Here is a 23,162-nt window from a genome sequence, read left to right on the forward strand (position 1 = left end):
TCCTGAGCTTATTTAGGACTTCAGGCAGAATTCCTTTTATGCCAAACCAGAAATATATTTTTAATTAAATTTCTTTCAAAGAAGGGAAATTAATTTCCAGGTTTACTTAAACATTTCCGAAACAGAAATGGTGTTCCTTTATAATCAGGGTGAGATTCCTTGTGAAGAACAGAATTTCACGTTCAGCCCTTATGGCCTCTTTTCCAGCAGTGCCCCCAGCGGGATCTTTCTTTGCTTTTTTTGGAATAGCCATTGTGATAACGCACCTCATCTTTCTTTCTAAGTGAAGTAAGTCAGAAAGAGAAAGAAAAATGCCATATAATATCACTCATATATGGAATCTAAAAAAAAAGAAAAGAAAAAAGGATGCTATGAACTCTTCCACAGAACAGAAACAGAGTTGCAGACATAGTAAACAATTGTATGATTAATGGAGAAAGAGGGTGGGAAGGGATAGATTTGGGAGTTTGAGATTTACAAATGTTAGCCACTATATGTAAAAATAGATTTAAAAGTTTCTGCTGTATAGCACAGGGAACTATGTTCAATATCTTGCAGTAACCTTTAATGAAAAAGAATATGAATACAAGTATATGTATGTATATGCGTGACTGGGACATTGTTCTGTACACCAGAAATCGACACATTGTAACTGACTGCTCTTCAATTTAAAACAAAAGAGCATGATGTGGTGAAGGAGGTTCCTCTCTCTGGGAGTAAGAACTAGACTTTGGGAGCATCTTCAGCTTCTGGGACGTAGCTCTCCCATGGCATGCAGGGATCAGAATAATACCCATAATACCCAAACCTCTATTGAGAGCAGCTTCTCCTGTTACTCATCTCTTGCCCATGTGATGAGAGTGTGACATGATGGAAATGATGTGATGTGTGTGGGAAGGGCGTCTGAGTCCTAGTCCTTGTCATGGCTCTTACACTAACAAACTGTGGGACCTTGCAAAAGGTCTCTGGGACTCTGCTCACTTGGCGGTTTCTCTTCCTTCTTTGACGGTTAATTTCTGGTAAACCCATTATAGCTACATTGTTTCATATTACTTTGAGCAGAGGAGGGAGAGAGTGAGGGTTTCTTTCCAAGCCATGAATTAGATACACTGGAGGGGGAAAACTGAGAAGCACTAAAGCCCACCTGTAACTGATGCTGAATGTCTTCATATCCCCTGTTGGAAAGTTCTTACCATTTAAACCGAGCGAAGAGAGACACAGATTAAGCTGTACCAAAGTAATTTTGGGCTTTGCAATTATGGGTCTGTCCTCTGGCCTCTGCTATTATGGGTTGGGGTTCATGGTGGCAAAAGAAAGGCTCCAGCCTGATCCGTGTCTGGGCCCATAGTAAGTGTCTCTCTCCCACCTCTCTCCTTTATGGGTGAGAACAAATGGTTGGTGAATACATGTAGCTGTTATTCTTTCATAATTTATTCATGTTTGATATACTGCTAACCTTATAAATCATGCTTCTGTTCTATTGCTTTAATGAGACATACTGATTTCGTAACTATGGTATAAAGTGTGTTCTGTTGCTGCTTTTATTCTTGTCATGGAACATGTATATTTTTCTAAGAATTACTTATTTACTCTTCATTCATCATGCCACAAGTCAAATAAAAAAGATTTATAACCAGGAGATTATAATCTTCATAAAATAAATTTCAGTGCATCCAAGCATTTTAAAGAGTGACTTTTTGATTAAAAGCATCTTACTGTTAATGGATTTTGAACTAGTAGTTTTCTCTCCAAGAAAGGGATGAAATGAGCAGGACTAGAAGATAGTATGCATTAGGCTAGTCCTGAATCTTACACTAACCACCTCTGTGACTTCCCTGAGCTTTAGTTTCTTCCTCTCAAGTTAGAGCTCTGGTCTAAAACTGTTTCCAGCTCTGTGATTCTGGAATTAAATGTTAGATATTAAATGTTACCGTAAAATCTTTGAAGGTTTTTTCTTATTTATGACTCAATGAGTTGTTTTTTTTAATTTAATTTTTTATTTAGTTGCACACAGAAATAGCCTTTTATTTATTCCTTTTCAATGAAATTAACTAGAGATATATTTGATTAGCAGGAACATCACAGTTTCTCCCGTTAAACAGTCTAATAATAAATTTCAACACATGGTACTGACCCCAGTAAAAACTATCCCGACCTTGCTTTGACAAAATCAAATTCTGTATTTGATAGTCTTTAATATGCTTCTTTGACTCTACTCCTGTTTTTCTCACAGTTCTCTTCCTATGACTTTTTGAAACTAGGATATCGATGAAGAGATTGAAGCAGAGTACAACATCTTAAAAGCACTTTCCGACCACCCTAATGTGGTGCGATTCTACGGCATGTACTTTAAGAAGGATAAAGTAAATGGAGATAAGCTGTGGTTGGTCCTCGAGGTACGTGTTTCAGCGTTATTTTAGAGGTGGAAATTTGCAAGGTGGTCTTGGAAGGACTTCATGTTTATGTGACACTGACCCCTTAAAGTGGTTCTTCCAGTATGTTCCTGACTGGTCACATCCTCGGCAGAATGTTGTGCCGAGTTCTGGCCTTGCCATCTTGAGGCACATCAGGAAATGAAAGAAAATGGACTGAAGATTAAAATAAAACATTTCTGCAGTAAAAGACAAAAGAAAGTAGGGTTATTTTTCTGGCAGAAGAACAAGCTTAAAAGGGACTTCATTGTCACTTTTATTTATTCATCCATGTTTTGTTCAACTAATACGTGACTGATGCTCGGCACCGGGTGCTGTGATATAAGAGAAAATTTATGTAGCTGAGGCTTCATTAGACAAAAATGGTGAGCTGCGAATTTCTTTTTCTGGCTTCATTGAGTGCTAATGACATAAACTCTAGAACCAGGTATAGTTGGTCCTCTGTATCTGCGGGTTCCACGTGGTCAGACTCAAAACAGCTGTGATCGCGGATACAGAGGGTCAACTGTATGTACATTTATGGGGGAAAAAAAAAACCTTACTAGAAATGGTGTTGAATACCGAATAAGCTACCAAAGGGAAACTGTAGAGTCTTCTTTTCCAAGTCTGGAGAGTAGGTTGGGACAATTTTTTCAATGCAGAAGTCCTAGAAAGTGCCCCCTAGGGTAACTGCCAGTCCTAGAAGACTGTGGTTTTTCTAATGTTCACTGAATATTTTTACCCAAATAAACTAATCATTAATTCCAATAAAATAAAATAAAATTTATAAAAATGTTTGAAAGTTGCTTTTATTAAACTCAAAGCTAGTAAAACCTTCATTTGATCCCCCCTTAGCAATATCTATTGATTGTATTCACATTATTTTATTAGCATTTGACTGTTCCATTTATTTTTTGCAATGTGCTATTGGTTTTCCTGCAGCTCCACTGGTTTTCCTGCACAGTAATCATTTATAAATTATATTGTCTTTATACTTTATATTTTTTTCTCTTACAGTGTTTAAATGATTCTACAAATAAGTCATCACTGTAGGAAATACTTGAAACTATAAGAAGGAACACTCTTAACACTGAACATATTTCCTTCATCTTTTTTGTATGTTTAAAATGATTGATAGTTTTGCTTATGAAATTATCCTTTTTTCCAGTTCATATAATTTCAGATAGACTGAATCATTTTTATCTTAAAGAAATAAATACATTCACTTGATTAATAAAAAGCGAGTAGAACTAAAGGGCTTATAATACAGAGCAGTACTAATGTAGATCCAGACACGTGGAGCCCCTTCTCCTGGGCTCTTGCTGTGCTGATTGCTGTACCTGGAAGTAGATGGCTGAGCTTGTCTGCTCTTCCATTTCCTAACCTGTGTTCAGAATCTTGGCACGATTATTAATTGCGGCTCTGGAACCCTGTGTCCTCCTACTTCATTATGGAGGTCTGCCGGGTATCTGACCTCTGATATCTCTCCGCTGCTCACCTGGGTGGAATCCATTGCTTCCCAGATGGTCCCTTGGCCTCCACTTTCCAGGTTTACTTCTCTGTTTTGCACATCATGTAGTTATGTGCCTTCCTCTCATTACCCAGTGCCCTGATGTCACCAGATCTTGAGTCCCTTCAATATGGTTTCTCTGGGGAACAAAACTTCCAGTCCTGTGTGCTGGTGTGTGTGTGTGTGTTTGTGTGTGTGGAGTGCTCAGGCAGGCTCCTGGATGTTGATGTTTTGTATGTGGGGTAAGAGGGTGTCAAGTCTTTTGATTAGAGACCTCCAAAGGATCCCTTGGTTTCTGCCCCTCCCCCACCCCCTCCGCTGTCACTGTTACCTCACCCTGTCTGGATTAATCTGCTCAGGTGACCTCAAAATAGCACCTTAGTGTGTGGCTTCCTCTGCTTTGCTAAATCAGCTACCGTTCGGTCACCTGTGTTCCATGCCAAAAAACTTTGTTGAGATCTTCTCTCCATTTCTTTCCCTTTTTGTTCTCTTTTCTCTTGTGGTTTTATACTGTTTTATTCCTTTATTAGCATTTTAATGGCGGTTCATGGGTGAGAGGAAATGAACTTATGTTTTTAATCTGCCATCTTTAATTGAACTATAGAGCCTTTCAAAATTATGAAATAGATTTCTCAAGAACCTTTTCAGAATCTGAAGCTGTGTATTATATTATTTTATAGCAGTTTAATTTTTTTTCACTTCATGTTTTTGTGTATTTGAGATGTAATGCTGTGCAAACCCTTAATGTAGTCTTGAATAAAATTTTGTATCTTTATATCCTTTAGACTATTTTTGATAAGCTTATCTGTAATTTTTTTCCATGTAGAATCATTGGCAAATTAGCATTTGAAGATTCAGGTGTTCTGCCTAATGTAGGCCTAAATGGGCAAGAACACAAGGTATAAATCTTTGTCCAGAGTTTAAAAATACTGAATGAGATCAATCATTGTCTTTTATGCCTAACCAACTCCTGTTCTAATTATATTGTCATTTCTCAGTGTTATCACTTGGAATTAGGTAAGAACTGGAGACTCCTAATCATAGTTAAATGTTCTTTGGCAAGAGCAGAAAAGATTGATTAAAATGGTTTTGGAACATCCAGTACAAGCAAAGTGGCTTCCTGATATAATGAATCAGCAGAGACTTAACAGCTTCTTTGAACTTTGTCCTTATAGTTTATTATCAGATGGAGGCATTGTAAATATCCCTAAAAGGCTTGAGAAAAAAGAGTAAATGGTAGTTTATTAAAATAGTGTTTCAGACATCTGATCTATCTGAACTTACAAAGTGGGGAAAAAACATAAAATAAGAAGTTGGCAATCTGTATATAAGACAATTGATTTGCATATGTAAAATAGGCTAATTACATATACACATAAGTGGCTAGATGTACAATTACCTGATTTATAAACATGAATGGTGCAGGTGCTGCTTTAGAGGCACTTTCAGAAAATTGGCTTGTGGCATCAATACTTTATTCTACAAAATGACTGCTAATTATACCTCTTATCATAATAAAACCCAAATAGATAATTTTGCACGAGAATACCAAAAGCATGGCCGAAGAGGGGCTGTGGTGTTACCCAGAGAGTCATGCTAACAATGCTAGACTTCTCCTGTGAATCTGCATAAAGAAGGTGAGTCCTGGAGGGGCTGAGCCACCAGTGACACCCTGGCTTGTGGGGTGGGGCAGGGGCTGTACCCGCTTAGACAAACTCCTACCCAGAGATTCTTCATCATGAAAAAATCATTTTATTTATAGTTCAATCTAAAATTGAAATTCTAAGAAGAAAATACTTACCCAGACGTTCCCTGTGTATTCTATATTCTCTATTCTTTAATTACGATTTTTGAATTATTTCTTCCATTTTGATACAATATTTCTCCTTCCTGTATTTGTTGTTTTTGTTGTTACACTGTAAATTTTTGAGCATGAATGATATACAGGGCTTTGTTTAGGAATTATTTCCTTCTAAATTCTCTTTATGTTCATTTTCAGAACATACAGAAGAGTCCTAGTTGCTAGCCCTATGAAACTCCAATTGCACACTTGTAGTGAAGCTAGCTAGGAAGAAAAGGGGTAGAAAGTTTTCTGCTGTGGGAACTGTTTTTTTTTTTTAACAAATCGCCTGTGGAGATATTTATTGTCACTTAGTACTTTACGTTTCCTGATGATGTCGGCATAAAGGGAGGACTAATGTTTTGTTGTTGTTGTTTTATTTATGTTTCATTTTGAAATACCATGCTTAGATTAATTTCTGCTAATTGCTATCATATTTCTTGATTTACGTTCTTTGTAAAATGTAAAACCTCTTTTGCTTTGTGTTTCCTTTAACTCCTAGTATCTACTGTTGTGGGTCCAGAGCAGGACGGAGGGGGACCTCAGGAGGTAGGAGTTGGTTAGGTTTCTGCATGTGCTTATCACTAAACCAGGAGGCTGAAAAACAGCCAAAACTGAGTTAAATCAGCCTGGAGTCAGGCATTTGCTACTGATGAGCACAGAGGGCAAAACTGAGATTTAACTGTAATTTCCCCCTTTTTGTTTGGATGAACAGCAACACCTTAAGTATATAAGTAAGGAATCCAGTCTTTTGTCCCACAGTCTGTTTGTCTAGTGTGTCCTCAGCCATACTGGAATCAAAACTCAGAGTTAGGAAGGAAGGAAGGACATCTTTCTGTTAAAATATGCTGTCCCTCATAATCCAGTCTTAGCTATAATTGCTCCTTTCATGGTGGGAGTACAGACTGCGTTCTGTTGTTTATCTGAATTAGTCCTGATTTGTTCATTCTTAATAGTGACACTGCTTTCTCTCATTGCTTTCCAATTACAGCAATTTTTCTATTTGAAATTATATCCTTTTCAAGAGCCCAAAGACTGGAAATCACAGGTGGTGTTTGGAAGCACAAAACTTCAGTAAATAGTCATAAAGCCCCTCAAATGCACATTTCTGGTAACAGAAGTGGTTTTCATGAACTTAAATATGACTTTCATATGTCATACATTATTGGTTATTCTGTTTTCATACTTATATCTAGTAAGTAAGATACGGTCCATCATGAGGAAAGGAAAAATATAGGATGGCAGAAGGAAAATGAGTTAGAGTGACCTAGTGGTTTCTGTTTGTTCCGCTATTAACCCTTCCATGTTTCTGCCCTGGAGATAATTCATACACGGAAGGGGACAAGAAGCCCCTGCAGGCTTGTACATGGCGGCAGAGGCGGGCAGTCAGGGGAAGCAGGGAGGAGTAGAAAGCTGGGCTCTGAGCTGCTCTAATAGCACAGTGTCATTTTTTTCCTTTCTGTAGCTGTGCACAATTGCAGTGGAGCAGCAGACTGACACGGTGATTCCTTTCATGTTCTTAGGGGCTGGAACAGCCATTCCCAGCTCTCCTATAAAGGGCTGTTATTTGGTGTACTTGCAGCAGAACAAGACAGACAATTACCTAGATTCATCTCATTTTATTTTTTGTTTAAAGGGCAAGATGGAAAAGCAGTGTAAATGTACTTCTTCACACTCTTCTAACCCAAAAATACTAAATAATTTATATATGATACTTGTAGGTGTTTTTTCCTTAATACTACTTCAGTGCTTGCAAAAGCATCTGCTCTCTGAATAGGAGTGCAACCTTACAGTATTAACTCGGAGGAAAAATATGAGATATTTTGCCATTTGATGAATCAATATATGTTGACCATATACATTAAAATATTTCTCCTAAGTTTTTTTCTTTTTTATCATAGATTTCTTGTTGCTAACATTACCAGTGTTTGATGGTATTTTCCCAAGAATTTTGAAACATTTTCGGGTGAGGGATATGCCTTTGTATCTTGATTTAGGGGTTACAAGATTGTATACAGTTTTCAAAATACATCAAACTGCATACTTGAATGAGTCAATCATAGTGTATGTCAGTAATACGTTAACTTTGCATTTTATATTTTTTAGTATCTTTAAAAGAAAAATCACTGTCTGAAATCACAATTATAACTATATATTATAGAGTCATAGCAAGCAGAACTAAAATGCATGCCAGCAATAGCAAAGGGACAGGAGAGGAAAAATGGAAATTAAAACACAGTTTTAAGGGTCTTACATTATATATGAAGTAGTATAATGTTGTTTTAAGGTATATTGTGTTAAGTTAAAGATGCATGTTGTAAACTCTAAAGCAACCACTAAAAATAAAATAAAAATATAGTTAATAAGCCTGTAGAGGACAAAATGGAACACTGCAAACAGTCAAACCAAAAGAAAGTAGGAAAATAAGAAAAGAACAAAGAACAGATAGGACAAATAGAAAACAAATAGCAAGATGGTAGACCCTAAGTCTGTGGAAATGGTCTAAACTCCTAATGGTCAATTAAAAGGCAGAAACTGTTAAACTGGATGAAGAGGAAGACCAACTACAAATCTGCTTTAAATATAAAGACAAAGATGTATAGATGGGTTAAGAGTAAAAAGATGGAAAATATCCTGCATACATTAATCTTAAAAAAACTGTAGTGGCTATGTTAATATCAGACAGAGTAACTTCCAGGCAAGCAGTATAATCAGTGACAGGACATTTCATAACAAAAAGGTCAATTCATCAAGAGAATAAAACACTGCTAAATTTCTATGTGCATGATAACAAAGATTTAAAATACATGAAGCAAAAAACTGATATAATTGGAGAAAAAATAGGCATAGATATATCCACAGTATTAAATGGAATTTCAACACCCTGTCCTCAGTAGTTTAAAAAACACACAGAAAATCAATGAGAATAGAGAGGACTTGAATATTATGTACTAGAAAACAAATCTCAACATATTTAAAAGGATTGAAATCATAAGAAGTATGTTGTCTGATTATAATAAAATTAAATTAAATTTCAATAAAATTAAGATATTGGGAAGACTCCCAAATATTTGGAAATTGGACCACACACATTTCAAGAACCACCCTTAGCTCAGAGAGGAGAATGAGAAGAGATTTTGAATGCAATGATAATGGAAACATAGCATATCACAATAGTGGGGTGCAATTAGGTGGTGCTGAGAAGGACAGTTTTACTTCCTGTCCATGTTTATATTACAAGAGAAAAAAAAGTTCAATATCAATCATGTAAGATTTTTGCCTTAAGATGCTAACAAAATCGAAGCAAATTATTCCCAATGTAACTTGAAAAAAGGAAAAAATAAATATAACAACAGAAATCAATAGAAAATGAACAAAAGCAAAAGAGAAAATGAAAGCAAAAGTTGGTTCTTTGAAAAAGTCAGTAGTTAACTTTAAATCTCTCTAGACAAACCCAGAAAAAAAATGAGAAAATATAGATTACTAATGTTAGGGATCAAATAGGGAAAATCACTATTGAATCTACAGACATTCACATGATAGTAATGAAACATTATGAACAACTTTATATTAGTAAATTTAGCAACTAATGTGTCTTCCTTGAAAGACACAAACTGTAAAACTGACATAAGAAGATATAGAATAAGTAGCTTTGAATTAATAAAAGAAATTTAATTAAAACCCTTTTACAAAGAAAATGCCAGGCCCAGTGGCTTCGCTGTTGCATTCTGTCAAATATTTATACTAACTTAATTCCAGAGAGATATAGAAGTGTTATTCCTGTGTAACTCAACGCTGTCTTCCTCCTTTTTATGCTCTTGTTATTGTGCATATTATGTAAATAAATAGTATGCTTTTCAAATTATTACTGTATATAATTTTATGTGTTTTAAAGAATCTCAGAGAAGAAAGGAGAGCAAGTATGTAATTACAGAGTTTGTTATATTAACTTTCTTATTTAACATTTCTAGTTCTCTTCCTTTCTTCCTGTGAATTTTGGTTACCATCTGGTGCCATTACTTAAATATAGCTTTGTTCCAACCCACTTTTGTGCTGTTATGTTAAATATATTGTATTTTTGTATACTATAGGCCGAACAATACAATTATGTACATATTGTTTTATACAGTTGCTTTTAAAATCAGATAAGAAAAAGAAATATGCATTATACTGTCTTTATAATCCAATAAGTACCTTTATTGGTGCTCTTTGTTTTCTTATGTGGAGTCAGATCACTATCTGTGATCACCAGTTTTCATCCTTGAAGAACTTGCTTTAGTATTTCCTAGAAGGTGGATCTGCTAGCAATAAATTCTCTAGGTTGTGTTTACTTATGAATGTCTTTATTTCTCCTTCATTTTTGAAAGATAGTTTTGCTGGAAATAAGATTCTTGGGGGACATTTTTTTTTTCTTTAGCACCTTTACCATGTCATTCTTTCTTCTGCTCTCCATTCTTTTTGGTGAGAAGCCAGCAGTTAATCTTTTTGGGTATCTTTTTTACGTGACAATTCATTTTTCTCCTGCTACTTTCAAGATTTTCTTTTTATCTTAGGCTTTTAATATTTCCATTTTATGTAACTGGCTGTGGATCTCTTTTGTTTATCCTACTGTGAGCTTCTTGGGTGTGAAAATTAGTATTTCTTAAATCAAATTTGGGAAGTTTCAGCTATTATTTTTTTCAAATACTTTTTTCTTCTCCTTATTCTCTCTCCTCTCTTCTGGTACTCCCATTACATGTATATTGATAGAATTCTCTGAAACTGTTCATTTATCTTCATTCTTTCTTCTCTCTTTTTATGTTTTATAATCTCTTTATATTTTCAAGTTGGTGGACGCTTTCTTCTGCCAATTCAGATCTACTGTTGAGTCCCTCTAGTGAATTTTTCATTTACATTTGTATACTTTTCAACTTTAGAATTTTCATTTTTTTTATTTCTGTCTCTTTATTGGTATTCTGTATTTGATGAGACATTGTCATCATACCTTTGGCTACTTCTTAAAGTATAGTCTTACACATGTACAAAAATTAACTCAAAATGAATTATAGAGCTAACTATATGTAAAACCTGAAACTATAAATCTTCCTGAAGAAATTATAGGAGAAAAATTTTGTGACCTTGGATTAGGCAAACATTTGCTTGATATGACACACAAAAAAAATTCCATAAAATATTTTAAATGATAAAGTTAGAACTTCTGCTTTTCAAAAGATACTTAAAATAAAAGGGCAAGCCACAGAATGAGACAAAATATTTGCCAAACACCTGATAAAGAACTTGTATCCAAAAATATATAAAGAACTCTCAAAACTCAACAATAACAATAAAAAAAAATGAACCAAAAATTTGGACATTTCACCAAAGAAAGTAAATGGACAGCAAATATATATATGAAAAGATGGTCAGCATTATTAGTCATTTGAAAAATTCAAATTAAAGTCACATGAGATACTAAACATTTAGAATAGAATGGCTTTTTAAAAAGTCACAATATCAAGTGCTGGTGAGGATGTGGAGCAACTGGAATTGTCATTCTCTGCTAGTAGGAATGCAGAATGGCAAATGCCTAGAAGGTCAAACATATGATCTGTAGGACCCAACAGTTCCCTCTCTTATGTATTTACCAAAGAGAAATAAAAACTATATTCATGGAAAAGCCTGGATGTGAATGTTTACAGTGGTTTTACTCATAATTGCCCAAAACTGGAAACAGCTATAGTCTTTCAGTTAATGAATGGATAAACTAACAGTGGTTTGTCTATTTAGTGGGATACTCAGCATTAAAAAGGAATTAACAACATTAAAACAGGATGAGAGAAGGAATGTGCAGCAACAGGGATGAATCTCAGATTCATTGCGCTAAATCAAAGAAGCCAGACTTAATGGGCTACACACCCTGTGACTCAGTCCCCATGACAGTCCTGCAAAGACAAAACCATAGGGACAGAAAAGAGATTAGGGGTTGCCAGGGGTTGGGGGAGGGGTTTCAGTACAAAGAGCCATGAGGGTAGATTTTTGTGTGATGGACTTGTTCTGTATCTTGACTATAGTTGTGTTAACATGACTAATATTTTTGTCAATACTCAGAATTGTGTACTAAATTGGGTGAATTTTATTGTATTAAATTATACTACAGTATACTTCAAAAAAAAAAGAAATGTGTACAAAGAATCCTGTATTCTCAACTTTACTAGTTGGGAAAAATAACTATGTCACAGAAATACTGATACCAGAAAGTGGTATTTGAACTGCTTAGTGCAAACTCTACGATCACATTAGTTCTTTTTTTTTTTTTCAATTTTTATTTTATTTCCTGCATATTCTTTATGGCTTGTTTATTCTCCTTGTAAGATCACAGATGTTTACTCTTTTTTTTTTTTTTTAATGAAGGTACTGGAGCTTGGACCCAAGACCTCATGCATGTTAAGCACACTTTACCACTGAACTGTTTACTCTTGTACTAACTTAATAGTCAACCACAGTAGATGCCACCAAAGAGAGGCCACCCTTCTGAGATCTAGGAACAGACATTTAGTCTCCCTGCATTGAGTTTTGGAAATGTTAAAACTGGTCCTAAGACTTGGTTTTTTTAAATAAATGCTTTGCGATTTAAAGGACTCTGAATTTCTTTTCAGTCAATTTTGAATTATTTTGTGAACCATTAGTGCTGGGCCACCGTGGAGCAGTGGGACCCTGTAGTCTGCTGCCAGGACAGCAGCACCGCTTAGCCAGTTAAAAGGTGTTCCCTCTCCTGCAGAAGGAAACGCCGGGTTTGGAACACTAGGGCTGCACCTACTCCTGTAGAAGATGAACATCGTCTTTCTATGTAGACAGACTCCAGCTGTACATGGGGTTGCATCTAAATGCGCATTTGTGAGTTTGTGTTTAGATGTTAAGCACACTTATAAAAACGGTATCATACATGGTGGTTAGATCCACCAGCCCCCCCAGACAGCCTGTCGGGGGATCACGAGATGTCATGGTTAAATGGAAGGCTGGGCACTAGGGTCAGAATGCCTGATTTCAGGTCTCAGCTCTGTCACCCCTGTGTGGTCTTTTCCAGGTTACCTTATCATTTGCACCTCCCTTTCCCAACCTTTAATACGGAAATGATAATACCTGCTTCACAGAGTGGTGAGATAGACAGGTAATGTGTGTAAATGGATTAGAAATGTGCTCACACAAAGTACGTGCTCAACACAGCTGTCATTGTCCAGCCCATGATGGCTTCCAGGTGTTCAGGCATCGAGTAAAATCCACTGACCGTGTTAGAAGAAAGTTGGAGAGAAAATGCCTTGAGTATTTCAGGCCAGGATGCTAGGACACACTTCCTCTCACCTTCTTTCTCTGCCTCCCTCTGTCAGTAAAGGCAGGGAAATGATGGCTGGCTCTTAGTTCCCAGGCCCTAAGGTGGCAGAGGAGCCCCAGTAGGTCAGGGTAAGGGTGAGGGGACCACAGACCAGAGCCCTAGGAGGAGAGGCGGGCCTGACAGCGAAGGCTAAAGGATCAGAAGTTGGGGGTCGAGTGCTCATGGGGCCAAGTTTTGTTGGGACCATTTGCCTGGTTGTCTCCCCTCTCACGTTCCACTGCTCGTGTCAGTGTTTCTGTTCTGCAAATACACAGCTCGTTTGAAAGTTTTCGGTGGGACTTTCTGTTACCTAACTTTGGAGAAACCTGGATGTGAAAAATTCCCCTACCGTGTGCCTCCCTCCCGATTTTCCTTTTAGAGTCCTCTTCTCTTCGGAGAGCGGTGAGGAGGAGGCATGACATTTAAAACAGTTTTCTAACACACTATTTGGTTTTGCTTTGTTTTGTTTTGTTCTCTTTTTTTAAAAAAAAAATTAAAGTATTGTCGAGTTACAATGTGTTGATTTCTGGTGTACAGCATAATACATTCGTTTATACATACATATATATTTCTTTTCATGTTCTTTTTATTATAGGCCATTGCAAGTTATTGAATATAGTTCCCTGTGCAATACAGTAGGACCTTGTTGTTTATTATGTGAATAGTAGTTAGTATCTACAAATACTGAACTCCCAATTTATCCCCCCCCATACCCTTTCCCCACTGGTAATCATAAGTTTGTCTTCTGTGTCTGTGTGTCTGTCTCTGTTTTGTAAATAAGTTCATTTGTGCCCTTTTCTTTTTTTTAAGATTTCACATATAAGTGATATCATATAGTATTTTTCTTTCTCTTTCTGGCTGGCTTCACTTAGTATGACAATCTCCAGGTCCACCCATGTTGCTGCAAATGGCGTTAATTTATCCTTTTTCATGGCTGAGTAGTATTCCAGTGTGTGTGTGTGTGTGTGTGTGTGTGTGTGTGTGTGTGTGTGTGTATCACAGCTTCATTATCCAGCCATCTGTCTAAAGTACTATTTGTAATCCTTAATTCAGTGTACTCTGAAATTTTACCAGAAAGGAGGTGTACTTTTTAATTAATGCACATATGAAACAGTATATAGCATTGGATTGAGGTCATAGAGTCTATTACACTATTAAACTATCAGAAATCAAGAATGCTTTTAAGCGCTAGATCCTAAAATTGGGGATGAATTTATAGAATCAAAATTCTCATCTTTGAATTTCAAAATCAAGGGCAGTACTTCTCCAAATTCTCTTCTAAAACTTAATGCATGTGAAAACCGTAGTCCAATCATTAATTGTACACTAGTGCAAGTGTATGTGTTCATTTCATTTATAAAACCATAAGGATGATGGGAATAATCGTTTGAAAGAAAAAATTGAAACAATTTTTTTAAAATGTTTTGAGGAAACCTTTGATAGCAAGTACTTAAAATGTCGCATCCGTTTCATATCTATCTTGAAATACTACGTTACAGCTGTGCAATGGAGGATCAGTGACGGATCTTGTGAAAGGATTTCTGAAGAAGGGCAAAAGGATGAGTGAGCCCATGATCGCCTATATCTTACGTGAAGCACTATTGGTAAGGCAGTTTAAATTGTTCGTGCATTAATTATGAGGCAGTTCTAGTTAAACTTTAAAAAAATGTGTATCCTATTTTTAGAAAAATATCACTACATTAGTATTTATTGATGCAAGAGTAAGATACAAAATTCTGAAGTGTTTAGCATAACGAATTCCTTTTTTCCATTAGAACTCTACCCTCCTTGTGTCAACAGAACCCTGAGTTTTGATCTCCTGGTGTATTTCTGAAATTGATTATGACAAAGGTTGATAATGTGTTTTTTTTTACTAATAGTTGGATTTTCATTTGGCATTATTTCAAATAGCTATATAGAATGTTTTCTTCTTTTGAGATCAGCACATTTGAAATAAAAGATTTGCTAAGGGCTAAGGAGTATGCTGTGGTTTTTTTGGATTTTTATTGTCAACTGTAATAAACGCACAGCCTAAAGTTAAGTTTTACTTGGTGGGAGGACTTGAGCCGGGATGACAGCCTCTCAGATCGCGCTGAAGGACTGCTCCAAAGAGGCAGGGGAGGAGCTAGGATATGTAGGAGCTTTACAACAAAGACCAGGTAGTTGGAACAGTAAAAGATTGCTTGTTATCTAAAGAAAACCAGGCATCTCAAGTTAAAGAATGTAGTGGTTTTCTATGTATGGGAGGAAGCAAACATTTGGGCTCATTGTATTCATTCCTTTGACAAGCACCTAGCTATCTAGGGCCAGTATCCTGTCCTTTCTTATTCTGAGTCCGCTCAGAGGGCACCATTGTGAGTGGCTGCAGAGGCTGGGCTGCAGAGCTGTCCTCACTGGGGGGGTCAGGGTGGCAGCCGCTGATGACTTGGTTTCAGCATTCTTTGCTTACTGATATGGTTGCAGTATTTTCATTCACATTGCAGTATTTTAGTTCACATTATATAGTCCAAAGTGGAGATGAAATGCCTTGATTTGACTAACTCAGTATGAAACATCTAAGAATGTTTGAAAGTTAACTTTAACATGTTTCCTACTGATTTTGTATAAATGCATCCATCTGAAAAATGTGTTTTCTTTTGATCCTTTCTTTCAAAGGCATTATGTATTTACTTCCCATTTCTAGGGACTTCAGCATTTGCATAACAACAAAACTATCCACCGTGATGTAAAAGGAAATAACATCCTGTTAACTACCGAAGGTGGAGTCAAACTTGTTGACTTTGGTAAGTTTTGTTTGAAATGCATGGATTTGGGCTGCAAAATTAGTAGTATGATCTGATTTGATCATTTTCCATCAGCCTTGCTTTCTAGGCATTGAAAGTAGAGAAAAAACAGTATCTCATTGAGGTGAGAAAGGGCAGGGATTTTTTTACATTTGGCAAATGAGAGATTCCCAGGAGAAAGAGCCACTTGTTTTCAAGTCAGCCAGCCTGCGCGTGTGACACCAGTGCAGCCGTGTGTGTGCTTGAATTTCTGAAACAGATGGGCCCCCGATGATTACACGAAGTCCAAATGATAAGCCCAGGGCCCTTAAAGCTGTTGGCTTTCCTAATGGGCAGGTGCCCAAATCCAGGATTTTGAGATGTGAGGGGAACCCTTTAAACGTCTCTGGGGAAATCTTCCATCCTAAGAAGGCAGCACAAGGTGGTCTCTTTCTTCCTTGGGACGTTCTGTGTTTTATTGTGAGTTTGCAGCCACCTTGTTCTATCCTGAGATGTTCCTCCGTCCCAAGTGGAAAGGCAGCCCTGAGAGACGGAAAGAAAGAGGGTCTTTGGTGACATAATCCAGCCACTAAATCAGCTTTGGAACCTGCCCTATCTCTGGGCCTTTTGTCCTGTGAGATAATAGGTTCCCATATTCATTGAGCCAGTTTGGAGGGTCTGTATCAGAGCCAGAGGCACCACAGCTGATACCTCTGCTCTTCAGCTGGATGGTTGTTTTCCAGTTGTGACAGTGCTGTTCCCCTCCCCCTCACTGGGTCCCTGCTAATTCACTGCACCTGTGAGAGTGGGCGGCATCATTCCAGGACATTAGGTGTCCTTGTCATTCTCCCCTTCCTGCACTCAGGCTGGGTCAGGTGTCTCTCCTTGTGCTTCTGTACCCTTTATATTTCTCCATTTTTGTGTTCATCACATAGGATTATAATGATCTATTTAGTCTTTATATGTAGCTCAAGATACTTGGACAGATAGACAAGGTCCTTAAGAGGTGGGACCGTGTCTTCTATTTTGTAGACCTAATGCTTTGGGAACAGTATTTCAGTAATAGTTGAATGAATGAGTGAATCTTCCTTCATTTTGCATTTTGGAAAATGAAGCTTAGGGAAGGTAACTGACTAACTTTAGAATTTAATTGTTTTAATATCTGGGTACGTATCACTCTCTAGTGATCTGGCTGAACCCAGGAATGAACTTCAGGGCATCTAGACAGGAAAAGTTGAATAGGATATCCATCAAATGACCACACATGTACTTTTTTTCCTGCAGCTGAGCAGTTGAGAACTCCGGAGCAGCAGTGAGCTTGACAGTGAATTCCTGATTAATAACTGGGACGCAGCTAGAATGTGTTGCTAGTTGAGTTTAGAGCTGTGCATTTGAACAATCTGGATGGGCTAGGATACTAAGAAAAAACCTGTTCCTGAAAAAAAAAGAAAAAAAAAAGGCAACAAAACACTCTTCACTTTATCCACGCTTCCATGGATAAAGCCATGACTCTCCTCAGACAGTAATTTTGGCTCCACCAGACCCAAATGGAGAACTTAATATTTAAGTTGAGATCTCATAATTCCCTTATTCTCAAAATTGGCTACACTATATATTGCCCAGGTGAAAGTTGTTAAAAAGAGTGTAAGTAAACATCTTCTTCAGTCGCAAAAGAAAAATGGGGTAAACCAGTAGCTCTGAGAAATGCAGCTTCCTGGGACACCTTCCGGAGTAATCCAGAGTGAATGAAAATACACACCTAGATAATAAATAAAATGGCCTTTCCCATATCTTTAGAAAGGAGCCATAAGTTAGCTGACAAAATGAGAGCTTTGGTTTTATATTAATTGACTTAAAGACTGCTTTCAGCAACAATTAGAAAAGAGGGCCAGTTGCCTATTAAAGGTGTTCCTAGTGTCTCATACTGAAATGCTATTGTTTGCTTATGGAATGATGCATATATTTCTATTCTCCATGGTAAGAGGATGTGGATTCAGGTCGCCTAAGATGGTTTAAGGTTTCCACGTGAATTAAAACCCGAGGATGGACGAGCAGGCCTAGTGAGACTTCTCAAGGGCAGGAGGAATAAGATGTGCTAAGCCACAAGCTGCAGAATCAAACTGAAAATCAATGTCATCATTTTATATTTGGATCAGATTTTCAGAGAGGGCCACAGCTGGGAGTGAAGAGTTTTAAAATACATTCTATTTGAATTTCTCACCTCATAAAATATACGGTAGGCTCATTATTGGATATTGAAGCTCTGTACTTGGATGGCTGCCAGTCCTCTCAGAATGTCCAGAATGGAACTCCACCACCTCATCCATCCCTGGAAATCTGCCTCAGATCAAGAGTTTCTTGTCTTAGAAAAAAGGTCATTAGTATTTATTTTGTTGCTCAAACCAGAAATCTTAGGCCTTCCTTTGTCTTCACCTCCCATGTCTACAGCGAGTCACAGAACTCTTTCTCTGTCGTAAATCCCCAGACTGCATCTTTATTGCTCCTCCCTGGTCCTGGCCATCACCTCTAGCCTGGGCTCCTGCAGCTGCACTTTCCTGAACCCCCTGCATCTCATCTCATTCCCTTCCTTCCAGGCTGTTCTCCACACTGCAGCCAGAAAGGTCAGCTGACCCTGCCACTCGCTTGGCATAAGGAGAGGGAAATTCCAGGGCTACATCGCAGGGTTTCCTGTAAGAGAGAGCAGAAGAGGGAATTCTCAGGTAACTGTGAAAGGTGAAACAGAGCAAGAGGCTGGACGGTGAGATGAGCTTTTCAGAAGTGAAGGTGACAACAAGGACAGAAAGGATTCACCCTCACCCTTCCCCCAACTGTCATCCAGAGTAAGCCACAGCAGAGTCGTGGTCCAGACTGCGTGAGCCGCACCAGCCTTGCCTGGAGGTGTGGAGTCATTGCGTAGAGGAAGCGCTCAAGCCGCGCTTCTCCAAACTGCTACCCTTTGTTCCCAGAAAACCAGAAGCCACTGTGAATCTGGCAGGGGAGATTCTCCAGGGAGTTGCTCAGGATGGAGAGTGAGACACAGAGCAGATCACCTGGGCCAGGTCTGAGTAGGAGTCCCAGCCAGACCTCCAAGCCTTCTCAGCCCTAGCCGAGGCCAACCTGAGCCCCGGTCTGCCAGGAGGCTCTTCAGGAAGCCCTGCCTGCATGAGAACAGGCCACAGCTCACCGGATGCAGACGCTGGCATGGGAGGCCAAGGGGGCACCATCAGAAGGTCAGACAAAGGCACATGGCCCCAGGGACCAGAGACCTACCACACCCGAGAACCCTCTCTCTTCTCCTTGCCTCAAGGTCGTAGAAGCCACCCCTCATCCCTCACAGACAGTACTGTCTTCAGGGGAGAAGAAGGAAGGGTGCCAGTCGAGGGATGGAGCAGGCACTTCCATCCGAGAGACTGAACTCCATCTGAAAGGACTTAGGGCTTGGATCTTTACTTCTCCCAGCCAGCGGGGAGGAGCACAGGGAGACGCCATAATAGTTAGAGGCAGAATGAAGAAAATTACCATTATGGTTTGTCTGTGTATCTTATTAGTGTCATTGAACTTTGTGACCCGTTACAAACATGATGCTTTCCTTGCATGGAAACTTCCCCTCAGCCCTGCACCCAGCTAACTTCTGTCTGCCTGGCTGGTGCCCCCCCCCCCCCACGCTCTACTTTCTCTAGCCAACCAGTTGTCACACTTGATTGTAATCATCTGTTTAATTTGCGTACCTTCCTTGCTGAGCTGTAAGCTTCATGACACCAGGGTCTGTGTTTGGCCTGTCACTCTGTCCCTAGAACCGAACATTGCCTGACGCATTGGAAATGCTCAGTGAATACTCCTGAATACATGAATGAATGGGAGGCAGAACTTCCCATACAATTGTGTGACCTTGAGAAGGTCACTCAGAGTCTCCAGGGACATCAGGTATGATAAAGAACAGTTTGTACCTCATACAGTTGATGGCTGTGGAGAGTAAACGGGGTGATACAGGTGGATGACCCAGTATAATTATTGACAGTTTGTAATTTAAAAAAATCTGAGCTATCACCAAAATCATGAAATAATACTCTCATCTCACCCTTAGCTCAGTGTTGGTCATATAGTAGGTACTTAATAAATAGTAAATAAATATTTTATTTAAATAGTTGCTAAATAACAAAAATCTGAGTTCTCAAAATAGGTGCTTCTTTCTGCTTAAAATAAATTAGCCCATTGCTGGAGTAAATTGGGCATTAACTTTAAATTAATCTAGCTATTTAGCTGCACTAAAAGTAAGATCCAGTTTGCTGATATGTTATGAATACAGCCTTCAAGAAAATCTTACTTTTTTGTTAAGTGGGCTAGGCTTTTACATGAAACCACTAGACACCTCAGAGACTAAAAAGACAAGTGAGCTTGCAGACGTTGTTAATGAAACACATCAGCAGTCACTTGTGTATGCTCAGTCGATAAATAATGTGACCTCCCAGGAAATAAACCCCTTTCGGCAAGTCAGGTAATGTCTGAAAAAGCAGTCCTTATTTGGGATAGAAAATGGAAGAGAGACTAAATTTAAAGGGCAGTTCTCAGTTCTCATTTCTATAGATTTCTCTCTGGAGACCTTCGTTTCTAATAGAATAGTTAGCATTTCAATACGGAAGTACGGAATGTACTTCTTGTGATTTATTTAGACACGTTCTCATGACAGAATATTTTATGGCTTTAAATCTCTTATTACCCACAGGACCAAATTTTAGACCAAATCCCCAATGAGTAATGTAGGTCAAAGAGAAGTTGTGATTTATTTATTAACAGCCTGCTTCTGTAGCATCAAGTGAGGCAGGTACACCTGAACTTAAAAACCACGACGTTCCCTTCATCCCTTCCTTCCCTCTGGAATAATTCAGAACTAAAGCCATTAGATGGGCCTGAGCAAGTGTGGGACCCAGGGAGCAGCTTGGCACGTGCTTTGGGCCTGAGACGGATGAGGAAGGTGGCCACGCTGGGAGGGTGGTGGCCGTGGTGGCTCTGCATGGGGTGTTGCATCCCCAAGGATATTTGTCCAGGGGGATGGTGGTGACCCCAGTCAGGTTGTCAGAGCCTGCATCTGCATAGGGGTCAAGATGGAGATGGGATAGATTACATAAAGGGGGCTTAATACGGCCAGGAAATATAATGAGGTTTCTTACTATTAGAGATGAGAATTACAGATGTGGAAAGGGAGAAAACTGAGCCCAGTGATGTTGGATTGGAATTGGAAGTATTAGTGTGAGCTTCCCGTTATCGATATGTAGAGAGGGATATAAAAGTTAATATGATGTGAGATGTATGTGGGGTGTGTTGTGTATGGTGTGTGTGTGTGTCTCTGTACAGGTTATCCAGCTACTTCCACTAAAAGGACTTTCAAGCTTGATGCCCCAAGAGCGAGCACATGAAGCCCCTAGATGTTAGTTTTTAAATACAATTCTCAACTAATAGGAAACAAGGGTTCTCGGAGAAAAGCTGGTTTTTATGGCTTTACAAGATGAACCTGGAACTTAATGTGCCAAAAAGTAAGGAAATGAAAGAATGACGGAGACAATGCCAAAGGGACACAGAAGGCAGACTGAAGCAATTCTCCCTGACCAAATCTGGGACAATTTGAGCATCAGAATAATAATAATGATGGTAACAGTGGTATCTCTTGAATAAAGTAGAAATCCATTCATTCATGCTTGCATACTTATACACATCAATAAATGAATGGAAAAAAGCAAAAGCTATTTTCTTTTAAAGAAGAATGGTAACTAAGGAGGAGGAGGAGTAAAAAAGAATAATGAGAGTTTTAGGATTATCATTTGGCAACCATCATAGTAATAAGTAATTCATCCAAAAACTTCAGTGGATGCTAAACTAGTGGGTTAAGTTTTGATTAGAAATAGGATATTTATGTAGTCACAAAAGACGTCCCACAAAATACTTAATTACAAAAGAAAAGGAGAAACTTCGCAGAGAAGGCAGGCAGACACAAACTGAATCAAGTGAACAGAGTGCATACAAGCAGTGATGCGAGGAATGGAGATCACATTCCACCCGACAGGGTGCAATGAGAAGACTTCACATCCATCATATTCCTGCCAAAGTATAATCACGAGGGAATATCTGACCAATCCAAATTCAGGAACGTTCTACAGAGTAACTGGCCCAACATCTTAAAAAAATATCAAGGTCATGAAGTTCAAGGGAAGATCAAGGAACTCCTCCAGGTTGAAGGAGACCAAAGAGACGTGACACATCTCAACACAACCCATGATCCTGGATTGGATCCTTTTGTTGCAAGGACATAACTGGGACAATTGGTGAACTTTGAATGGCGTCTGTGGTCTAGATGGTAGAAATGTGTCAGTGTTAAATTTCCTGATTTTATTAGTTGTATTATAGGTACGTAGTAGGGGAATGTCCTTGCTTGTAGCAATCATACACAAAAGTATTTGGGGGTAAAAGGGCAACTTGTTTACATACTTACATACTTAAATGGTTCAGGAAAGTAAATAATTTGTACTTCTCTTGCAAGCTTTTCTCTAAGGTAGAAATTATGTCAAAAATGTCTTTAAACTCTGGAGTAGAATTGGAGACTTAGCACAAACATCTAAAGATATTTATGTATATGTCTAAAGATTATATATATACACGTGTATCTACCAAATTCCATATTTGGTAGTTGAATGTTATGAATCTAGAAAATGCGAGAGCTAGTGCTTTCTGTAATGAAATGATATATAGGGGGAAAAAATCTAGAGGGAAGAACCATTTTTTAAAAGTTAGCAGAGCTTTAGAATTTTCATACCTATATAAAAAATTAAGATTTTCCTCAGCTAGAATTTGTCTTTGTACTTCAGGTAGGTGACCTTTGTTTGAAAGGAAAGACATTTTTAATTCTTTCATTTTGTAAAGCAAAGCCATGAATAAATGGACTCTTGTTTTAGACCTTTGTGGTTCCACCTGAACCTGTGGGCTCGAGGGTTCCAAACTGAACATTTTTTGAAGTTGAATTAAGCTGTTCAACATCATGGACAGTGCTCTATGTCTTGGTCAGGGGTCCTTCAGTTGTAAGGACATGAACCCCAAGCCAGCTCCGAAAAGAAGTGAGTACAAAGGGCAGTCTCGTAGATGAGAAGAACAGGAGGCGGGGGCTGGAACGGGCGGAAGGACGGGAGGCAGAAACCAGGACTGCCTGTTGCCTTTCACTTCTCCCTGGAGGAACCAGATCGCTCCGCTTTGACTCTCTTTGAGCGTCTGCAAACTAGTCTCAGGACTTTTCATGTTGCCCAGC

General features: G+C 38.4%; 1 protein-coding gene across 1 annotated transcript in view; it reads left to right on the top strand.

Moving 5' to 3' along the window:
- The window catches only part of MYO3A (myosin IIIA), a 184,574-nt gene that overhangs the window by 12,329 nt on the left and 149,083 nt on the right, over positions 1 to 23,162 (top strand). Inside the window, exons 3-5 of the mRNA XM_072954981.1 lie at positions 2,262 to 2,396; positions 14,609 to 14,713; positions 15,793 to 15,892. Coding sequence (XP_072811082.1) covers positions 2,262 to 2,396; positions 14,609 to 14,713; positions 15,793 to 15,892 — 340 coding nt within the window. The remainder of the gene's footprint in view (positions 1 to 2,261; positions 2,397 to 14,608; positions 14,714 to 15,792; positions 15,893 to 23,162) is intronic.

The sequence above is a fragment of the Vicugna pacos genome, chromosome 35, assembly GCF_048564905.1.
Source record: "Vicugna pacos chromosome 35, VicPac4, whole genome shotgun sequence".
Lineage (NCBI taxonomy): Eukaryota > Metazoa > Chordata > Mammalia > Artiodactyla > Camelidae > Vicugna > Vicugna pacos.